A 10,723-nucleotide genomic window follows, 5' to 3' on the forward strand; every position below is an offset into this window, starting at 1 on the left:
TTGCCTTTTGTTAGTCGATCATGGAAAACCGACACGTTTTCACTTAAGGGTAGCTGCATCAGCCGGTATATTTATAAAGACTTCTATATTTTTGTAAATCAATCAATCTTAAAATGCTGATTGACCAGCTGCCAGCTAGGTTCCTAGAATCCTAGAGTGTATGCTGAAGACTTTAAGGCCCTTTGAGTAGAAATCCACAACGTAAAAAAAATTGTTACTGTAATTAATGTTCCCTGTCCGTGCTCTTTACCTGTGAGCGTGATGTCTATATTGATGTAGTATAAAAGGACCCTAACTAAAGGTGAGCTCAGTAAGAACTGTATTGAATAAACATGTCTTGTATAATTGAGAAATAAATATGAAGATAGATGACAATCCCAGGAATAGAAGGTTAAGTTGTATTGGGTATTATAATAATGGGGTCTTCGTACCAGCCTTTTATCTCTAAAATCACCCAACGTTCTTTTTACTTTAGTTCTGACATGTTCTGGACAGTAGCGCATAGACCTTGATGTCTGTTTTTCCTCTTACTGTTGATGAATGAACGTGTTTCATGTCTGTTCAGGTCCAGACGAGAGCAGATGAATGTTTAAGAGCGCTGGATCTCATGCTAGATATAAATGCCGGGAAACCAGTAACAAACGCGATACAATCCAATTTTGACTGGCTTTTATTGAAGGTGCGTACAAAAAAAAAATAGGAAAACTTTGTGCCCACTCTCATAGTATCATAATGCTTTAGTTTGACTAAATCAACAGGATTTTGATTATATTGTGCAACCATGCTTGTCCATTGGTTGTTAAAGGATCACTATAGGGTCAGTAACACAAACATGTATTCCTGTGTTAATACCAACTTCTAGCCCCCCTGACCCCTCATGCCACCATAAATATAGTAAAATCTTGCTTGTATTCAAGTTTGAAGCTGCTGGCTTTGTCTATGTTTCCTTTTGCCGTGCCCACTGCCTGCTGACATCAGCAGAAGTGGTGGTCTGAGCCAATCACAATGCTTCCCCATAGGATTGGCTGAGACTGACAAGGAGGCAGATCACCGGCAGAGCCAGCACAAGCCAGCACAAGTCAAACACAGCCCTGGCCCTGTTTGGATGCATTTTAGGCAGCCATGACACAGGAAGGATCTATAACAGCCATCTGAGGAGTTGCCAGTGACGTTATCACTAGACTAGGCTGTAAATGTAAACACTGCATTTTCTCTAAAAACTGTTTACTGCAAAAAGCCTGAAGGTAGTGATTCTACTCACCAGAACAAATCCAATAAGCTGGAGTTGTTCTGGTGACTATAGTGTCTCTTTTCTCCCATAATACTTTGTCTCACTGACACATGAGCTGCCAACAAACTGACTTTGCAGCATTGCATCCCAATTAATTGAACTGACAGTTTTGGGTGTCAAAAGTCGGGGAATATTGTTAGTTCAATTAAGTAGAAGTACAATGTCCATTGAAAAAAAATAGTAAAAAAAAAAAAATAGTAAATCCCCATTTTGTTACCCTTCATCTGTGATTATTCATAGCTATAAACAATTTGATATCTCAAGGAACATCAAACAAAATCCCCAAATTAGCCACCGAATTGGGGACAATTTGTTTACAATTCGCCTGACGAATTGCTGCAATTCTTAAAAATAGGCTTACCTTTCAATCAAACCACAATGCATATTCAAATTTTACAGCTATGGACTCATTTTCAATTAAACTGCAATTAATCAATAAGCAAATTTTTTTGTTTTTTATCCAATTTACTGTATATGAATATGCTTCAGAAAATTCCTACAGTAAAAACCTTGTGATTTTTATTTTTTAAGGATTCTCTTGATGTCAAAAGCATTGCGGCCGTTGGACACTCATTTGGAGCTGCCACAGCAATCAGGGCCCTTGGCAGAGATTCCCGATTCAGGTAAGAATATTAACGCCATCAATAAACCTTTTTTATATATTTTTTAATCTTTATTTGAAATCACAATTTAAGACAAGTTTGGTCAACCGAGAAATATGTATACATACAGAGATCAAAGAAAGGAATAGGGAATGTTACATTGCACAATAGAACTCACAACCCTAATGTCAAAAATAAACTGACGGATAACACTCCAGCCCAATAATGCAATCTGACTTGGTTCGTAGAAGACACATGCATTCATTATCATACAAATTGAATTTCATCAGAAAATTCAATGAACTGAGCCAAATTTTAAGATCTATTCATTGAAACAGCAAAATTAAGAAAAGGTCAGCTTTCTCCTCCTTTTTTTATCTTTTTAGTTGATAGCGCCATAATTTGGTATCCTATCTGTACATGTGATTGCCATAATTAAGGATACCAAATTCAGGACTTATCTACTAAGCAATTGAGAGATCAAATTTAAGAAAAAAGGCCTTTTTTGTGATGTTTCCTCTTTCAGGTGATTAGTAGATAGCGTACTGTTTTGGTATCCTGCTGTGGGGTTCCACTACCTAGGATTTCCATTGCCGTGGACACCATTTTTCTTTTTTAAAGTATTTTATTCTCTTTTCTTTCAAAATTGTAGAACACAGAAACATGGAGAAATGCCTTTATTATAGGCATAGGGAAGCCCATTGTCTTGCTATGCTTCTGTGTAAAGACTAGGGCTTACTAAGGCTCTTTATAAATTCATGGGTTTGTCTTTGGTTCTATATATAGAGGCGCACGCATGCCTGTGTCTGTATCTGTCTGTACTTGTTTGCTGTTTTAAATTACCAGTCAAGTGACGCAAGTCCCATTAAAAGTTACACTTAAAGTGCCATGACACAAAGAGAAGATCTGGCAGATTTTTGCATGGAGGTGGCCAAATCAAAAGATTACATAGCAATGTTTTATTTAGTTTTTATTAGACCCTGGTAATTTATTGGACCTTGGTAAACATGCCTACGCGTCTAACATTTTTAAAACCTGCCACTATTGTGTTGATAAACGTGGTGTTTTCCATATATATTATATCTAATGTAACTAATTGTTGCCGCCCAGGGACATTGGGTGTCCGTAACTGTGTGGGAGTAAAGGTTTATTCATTAAACATCTTGCTGTAAAAGAAAACGGATTTGAGAAATTTGGGCTAAATAAAATAGCCACGTATGATAGGATTACAGTAGAGTTGGAGAATTAGCTCAAATCAACATTTATTTATTTTTTCCTAAAGTTTAGCAATTTCGTTTTCAATTCGCTACAACTTGATGTTTAGTGAATAGATTTCAAAATGTATCCAGCATGAATTAGGTGTGAAGGAGGTTTTTCCATGTCTTTGTCTCCCTCCTCTATCCTAGATATGCACTATGTGACGTTGAGGGAATTCCCTCTGTGTCACCTTGAGGATTATTGAAACCGTCATCTAGATACAAACGAATGTTCTCATTGTTTTTTAGGTGTGGAATAGCACTAGACTCATGGATGTTTCCGTTAAGGGAGGAGATATTTTCTGCCATCAACCAGCCGGTATTATTTATCAATTCTGAAAAGTTCCAGTGGGTGGAAAATGTATTATTAATGAAAAAAATGGACTCCACTCGCGTGGAGAGGAAGATGATCACAATCAAGTGAGTGAATTAAAAAAAAAATACATTAGGTTTTAATTTTTTTTTTTTGCAAAGACCGTAATGATCACCACTGCATAAATCGCCCTACACTCCAAAATGTAACAAATTGCACTCTAGTCACACCTGGCTTTTTAACCCCTTAAGGACACAGCTTCAGAAGCTTGTCTTACGCTTAATGACACAAGCAATTTTTGCATTTTCTTGCTGTATGCGTTCAACTTCAATTTGCATCTCTCTCGTTTATTGCACTGACACATATTATATACAGTTTTTTTAGAGGACAGAAAGGGCTTTAATTTGATGTAACATATATATATATATATATACAAGAAGTGAGGAGAGCACTCCAGAGGACTTGTTTGAAGAACGTTATTACGTATTTTGAACATTTTTGTTTATATATATATATATATATATATATATATATATATATATATATATATATATATTTTAATATATATGCTTATTTATTATTAAAAAAAATGCAAAAAAAAAAAGAAATTAGTTTTTTGTACAGTTTTTGCAATAATAATGTGTGCCTAATTAGTGCAGGTTAAAGAAAGTAATTAAAAATAAATTCATTTAGTTGTTCTGATTTACAGAATATATAATGTGTCTGGGATTTTCAGTTTTTTTTGGTAGTTACAGGTCACAAAGCACAAGTAGTAAAATAAACTTTTAATGTTGAGCGATTTTAGAATTAAGCTTAATAGCCATAAAATAAAACAAAATTGCCACACAAAAGTATATATTTTTATATAAAGTAGACACCACAGGCTATTTACCTAAGGTTGTTTTGACACTTTCTACGTAGCCATTTCACCGCCAATCTCTGCTAAATATTGGAGTAAAATTGTGTTTTTTGGGGGGTTTTGGCACACAAACGTATAACAAAGAACTTCTCATGTGTATTTTGTAAAGTTGGTGTGTGCTATTCCTGTACAAGGTTTTATTATGTGTTCAGTTACTTCTGCTGAGTACAACGGTACCCCCATTGTATGTCTTTGGCACTATTTCGTGAAGCTACAGTGCCATATAGGAGACCTGTCCGTTTCAACATTTACAGTAGAATTTTGAGAGGCGGATTTAATGGGCCTATGCTTCAATTTGGGGTATTATAGCAGTTTGACTGTTCAAAAAAACCTCACAAAGGCCTACCATTTGTAAAAGTAGACACCTCAGGGTATCTCATATGGTGCATATTGTGCTTTAACATGCCCCCATTTTTTTCACCAATATATGCCAAAGTATGTGGTAAAATATAATTTTGGGCATTTTTTACATATGGATTACATTTTTGCTGGGCATTTTGTACATTTCATATGTGCCACTAAGTTCAAACCCCCCAAATTATGCTCAGCTAAGCCTTCTGAGTAAAACAATATGCCCAATGTATGACCTAGACACTATTTTGTGAAGTTAGAGTGCTGTAAAAGAGACGTGAGAAGTTCAGGTTTTTAAGTGTGAATTTTCATGGAGGGTTTTGATGCGTCCGTGTCCCACTTTGGAGCACTTGAGCAGGTTACATATTACAACTACACTATAAAGGCCTACCATTTCTTAAAGAAGACATCCCAGGGCAATTCAAACGGCATTTTTTGAACCTTAGCGTGGGATAATTTTTCCGCTCGCTTGTACCAAGTGTAGTGGTAATACGCATTTTTTCTGCCTTTTTGACACACAAAGTGAGTTTGCGCAGTATATTTTTCAAACCTTATGTGTACTACCACTGTATAATACTTCATATGTTGCTCAACTATGTTGGCTGAGTACAGCAATACCCCCGTATGTACCTTTGCCAGGTATATGTGGACATTGAAGGGGCACATTTGAGACACAGCCATTCCAGTTTTTTTTTTCAAACTTTGAATTTTTACGCTGTGTCCATGTCCCATTTTAGAGTATTTTACAAGGCGATATAATCCAATTACCCCATAAAGGCATACCATTTCTTAAAGAAGACATCCCAGGGTAATTCAAAAGGCATATTTTGAACCTTAGCGTGGGATCATTTTTCCGCTAGCTTGTACCAAGTGTAGTGGTAATGAGCATTTTTTTAATGTATTTTTTTACTTTGTAAAACTTTTTTTACTTTGTAAAACCCGTTTTTAACCTTTTTTTTTTTTTTTACTTATTTAATGTTTTACATTTTCAAATTTTTTTCTAAACTTTTCTTTTAACGTTAACCCCTAACTAGCAGTAAGCAGCACTAACAGTAAATTCCCCATTTTCCCATAACTCCCACCCCAGCTAGCAAAATATATAATTATAAAATATTTTAAATGAATTAATTAAATAAATTGAGGGTTAAAAAAATAAATAAAAGTTAATCCTCAGGGGTTAAACATTTTTAGATCACAGTATAACACTGCGATCTGTATGTTGATCACTGTAGGCAGTGATCAACTGGCAGGGAAGGGGTTCATTTTTATTTAGACTGGGTAAAGGGGGGCGGTATTTTTTTTTTTTTTTTTACTTAAACGTTACTAAAACAGTTAAAAAAACATTTTTTTTAACCTTTTTAAAAAAATTTAACGTTAACCCCTAGTTAGCCTAACACCAAATTCCCCAATTCCCCACTAACTTCCACCCATCCCAGCTAGCTAAATATATAATTTTTAAATATTTAAATCAGATGACATTAAAATGTATACCCTGCCAATTGATCACTGTAGTCAGTGATCAATTGGCAGGGAAGGGGTTAATTTTATTAAAACAGGGGAAAGGGGGGGTGGGATTTAACTTAAATTTTTTTTTTTTTTTTACACAGGGAAGCAGATCAGCACTGATCTGTCTCCCTGCACTTCACACAGAACCGGGAAGTGCAGGGAGGCGGAAGGTGAGTATTTGGAGCACATGTGCTCGCTCTGACATGCTGTCAGAGCGAGCACCGGTGCTGGGGCAGCCCGATCGGGTGCTCCCGGTCTGCCTCTAATACAGAGGCAGACCGGAGCACCGTTAACCCCGCGATCGCCGCGATCTGGCGTTAACTACAGTAAATGACGGAAATTTTCCGTCAACGGTCCTTAACTGAAGGACAAGGTTGACGGAAAATTTCCGTCACCGGTCGGGAAGGGGTTAAATCTAAATTGTGCTATTTGGTTTTCAGTTTACATTTAATTGTTTAGTGAATAAACCTGACTAATTTGAGGCCTTTTTTATTATAAATGCTAAGACCCTCCACGTGTAAAGTAAATTGGTTTTCCTGGAGGATACATTTTAAAACAAAATATTTTCTACCTACAATGTCTTAGATTTTGTTTGAGAATCCGGTAGTAACAAGCATCTAAGTTCACATAGTAAGACCTAGGAGTATTTGGTAAATATCCAGAAACTGTGTTCATTTCGAAAAAGTAATAATAATGGATACTATCCTTTGCATCCATGATGTTTTAAAATGAATATGTTTTAATGCTGATTTTTAGATGTGGTCATTTTTGTATTACCAATAATGGCAGTTTAAAACAATACTACAAGTGTAGGATAGGTGAGACATAAGGGTAAGTGTTAGGGCTTTATAGTTTGAGACATACGTACAGGTAAACCCGTTTCAAGATGCCATGGACTGTAGCCTCATGATTTTCAGACAAGCAGAGCTAAACCTCCCCAACTCCAGCTACTCCTAAACCTTTTTTTGGGAGCACTGCTGAATTTGACATCATTGTATCTGGTGCTGTTAGGAGGTACTTTGTTATAATTTAAGCTATTGTGACTTTTTCAGTGCTGTGATAAAGTATTTGCCCCTTACTGATTACTTCGATTTGTTTTTTTGTTTGCATATTTACCAACAAAAAAAAAAAGTTGTCCAACACCAACTGGCACTCAGTGGAAAAAGTAATGGTTCATTTACTAAATTAACCCAGGCCATGTACTCCGTTTTTACCTCCTCCTCTCATTGCTGGACTTTTGAAACATACGCAGCGAGCACTGCAACTCACCAATCAGCTTCTTCTGATAGAGAAGCATTGATTCCAATCCTTCTCTATCCAAAGCAGTGGACGCTACATCGCGCATGCAGTGGAACTAAACCCCGGCACATAGTCACGGATTGCATTTTGTAGGCCGTGTTTCAAGCTAAAAACGCTGCACATACAGGGTGTTTAATTGATTACTAGATTATAGTAGGTACAGTCATGCTTGAATTCCGGCAGCCATATCATATAGGTAATTTTCAATGGTTTAGTAGAATTGACGGTTCCTCTTTAATTATAGGCAGTCAATCGGCAGGTCACTTTCTGTCATTGCTAGTGCAGGAATCCTCCATCGAGTACATGTAGAATGAGTCTTACCCTGAAACAAGCACATTCTAATTTGGCTATAAAATGTATGCTATTGATAAGCCATATTAAATAGAAAGGCGTGCAAAACCTTGTTACATCTTATAAGAAAATCGAAGGGCATCCTAGATACAAACAATTACAGCAAATCTATAAATACAGATTACTTTTTACTGCTTCGCCTTTATTCTCTACTACTTGTTACGTCTTCTCACTTGATAGGTGAGCCAAAAGGCGTGTGAATATTTATATTGAGTATATTTTGCAGTACAATTTTAGCCAATTTAGCTCTAACTTGGTTAGTCAGAATCTCTTTCCCCAAAATGATCACGTGGACAATCTCTCAGCAACAACAAAAATATTGGACAAACCAAATGTTTTGTCCGTGCACAAGTCTTAAATGATATACAATAATTTGGTTCAATGTAACTTTGTTCTAAATATTCTTTGTTCTTTGTAAGCTCAATATCCTTTAACTTCTCTATTACAGAATCACAATGTAACTATCAATTATTGTATGAATGTTGATCTTTGTAAAGCACTGTAAGCAGAGACACTGTGTAAGAATGGTTAACTTTGTTTTTAACGGCTAACTGTTACAGCTTCATTTTAGTAAAACTTAAACAGGGCAATTTTAAACTTGGTTAAAATATTCTGCAATCATTTTTTTTTTTATTATTGAAATTGTACATGTTTACATGGAATTGATTTCATTTTATTCCAGGGGCACCGTACATCAGAGTTTTCCAGATTTCACCTTCTTGACTGGCAAATTGTTGGGAAAAATTTTCAAGTTAAAGGGAGACATTGATCCATACACGGGAATGGACATTATTATTAATGTGACATTAGCGTTTCTGCAGAGACATCTGGGTAAGTGTTAAAACCGAACTAGCAGTTTGCAATTGCCTCCAGCTCTCTAATAGTAGAGACGTACTGGATACCGCACTCATCAAATAACCCAGGTTCTTTGAAGCCATGGCTTGCCAGGCCTCCCTTCTGAAATATGCAGAATAAATAAGGGTTCAGGCACTCGGAATAACAGAAATAGCCGCTTTATTGGGGCAAAAGCAGCAACGTTTCAACCCTACCGGGTCTTTATCAAGCTTGATAAAGACCCGGTAGGGTCGAAACGTTGCTGCTTTTGCCCCAATAAAGCGGCTATTTTTGTTATCCCGGAGTGCCAGAATGTTAACCAGCTCTCTGTCTTCACCAACACCAGGAGAGCAGCTTATATTGGAACAGCTAGTCAAAGGGCGATAATGAAAAATAAACAAATTATGTGGTCTGGTTATATTGGGATTTGTTGTCTAAAACGCATTTGGCGTTCAGGACTGTCTAAAAACTCAGTTGACTCTCAGTCAATGAATGGTTCAGTAGATGCTAAAACATGTGGGTCAGCCACCATTGTTTGAGGCTTGGAGCCTGCACGAATCCAGGAAAAACCCAAACCATTGCAAAACCGTTTGGCTATTACCATGGAACAGCACCAGGGTATCCTTCACATCAGCAGTCTGTAGTGGTTATGATGTTGTTTAGTGAATTGCTTTAAAACTGTATTTCTGTATACAGTCAAAATGTGTAACAGAAGGTATAATAAACCTAGGTAAGTGTGCCTTTTAATGGCAAAAACTACAAATTCTAATGTTATTGGTTTGGCAAATGGCCATAGACTATCTTTAAGGATTATCGTTGCTTCTGTTAAAGAGTGAAAAATAGACAAATATACACTGTGTATACACTTTGTAAAGTGACTCTGGCTACCATGACATCTTGCCCATTATACATCTTTGTTATCCAGGTCTCCAGAAAGACTTTAATCGGTGGGATTCTCTTATAGAAGGAGAGGGAGAATTTGTCATTCCTGGAACGAACCTTTCTCTACCTCTACAAAAACCTCAAAACGTCAAGTGATACACTTCAAGAACTTCCTATGTGAAATATTTTCATACTTTGCCATCGTGAACATCTGCTCCCAGCCAAAGCAGGTGAACCAATACCTCAAACAGGATCTACTTATTGATACTGGTTATCACAAACTACCGATCATCTACCAGATCTGGAGTCCTGCTTGGCCACCTAGGTTGTAGAGAAAGGACAGCTGAGAGACCTTCTGGAAAAACACTTCTTATGGATGATTTCCTGCTGGGGAGCAAGATACCAATCGATTCTTTAAAATCTTTCCTGTGATTATACTTTATTTATTTCAACTTGAATGATGTGGAAAGCAATTTACAAGCAGTAACTATTGCAAGGTGACATTGTGTGTACAGAATACAGACTTTCTGGCAGAAGGAGACAGACATTATCAAGTATGGTATATTTTGGGTGACAGAATGGTGCAAACTTAAAATCCTTGACTTTTTCTGATGATGTAAACCGAATTGTATCTTTTTTTTCGTACTTTATAATTTTTATGATTCAAATGTAACTACAAACTCCTGTGGTATTAGTATGTTCTTTTTTTTAAATGGTGTACTAATTTATATAGCAACTCAAAAAATGGATTGTAAATCCCAACAGTTATCCAATAAATTAATAGCCACAGGTTTGGCATTTTATACAAAACATGGATAGGACTTCTTTGAGTTTGGTGTGGCTAAATCCTTTTACTCGGTGCTCAAAGCCGGCTACTGCTTAGTGTAAGCATGTAGAGCAGGCTTACTCCGTCCAAATAGTTGTACAGAAAAAGAGGTAGTTAAATTTATCATTATCATTGTGGATCAGATGGGCCAAGCTTGAACGTGCCAATGAATCTCCTGTGTTTTATCAAAACTCTTCAAAGCTACACACATACCAACCCCCTTTTTCATGCTACCGGCCACTAAACTGGGTATTGTGGAGAATCAGACTGCCAAATCTCAATTCTGTGCATAT

General features: G+C 36.6%; 1 protein-coding gene across 3 annotated transcripts in view; it reads left to right on the forward strand.

The window, feature by feature from the left end:
• The window catches only part of PLA2G7 (phospholipase A2 group VII), a 43,814-nt gene extending 33,477 nt beyond the window's left edge, over positions 1–10,337 (forward strand). For all 3 annotated transcript variants that reach the window (XM_063440837.1, XM_063440836.1, XM_063440838.1), the window contains 5 exons: positions 566–679; positions 1,823–1,914; positions 3,399–3,569; positions 8,571–8,719; positions 9,648–10,337. In XM_063440837.1, the coding sequence (XP_063296907.1) occupies positions 566–679; positions 1,823–1,914; positions 3,399–3,569; positions 8,571–8,719; positions 9,648–9,760 (639 nt within the window). In that variant the 3' untranslated portion in view covers positions 9,761–10,337. The remainder of the gene's footprint in view (positions 1–565; positions 680–1,822; positions 1,915–3,398; positions 3,570–8,570; positions 8,720–9,647) is intronic.
• Positions 10,338–10,723: the final 386 nt, after the last annotated feature.

This window comes from Pelobates fuscus, chromosome 2 (assembly GCF_036172605.1).
Source record: "Pelobates fuscus isolate aPelFus1 chromosome 2, aPelFus1.pri, whole genome shotgun sequence".
NCBI lineage: Eukaryota > Metazoa > Chordata > Amphibia > Anura > Pelobatidae > Pelobates > Pelobates fuscus.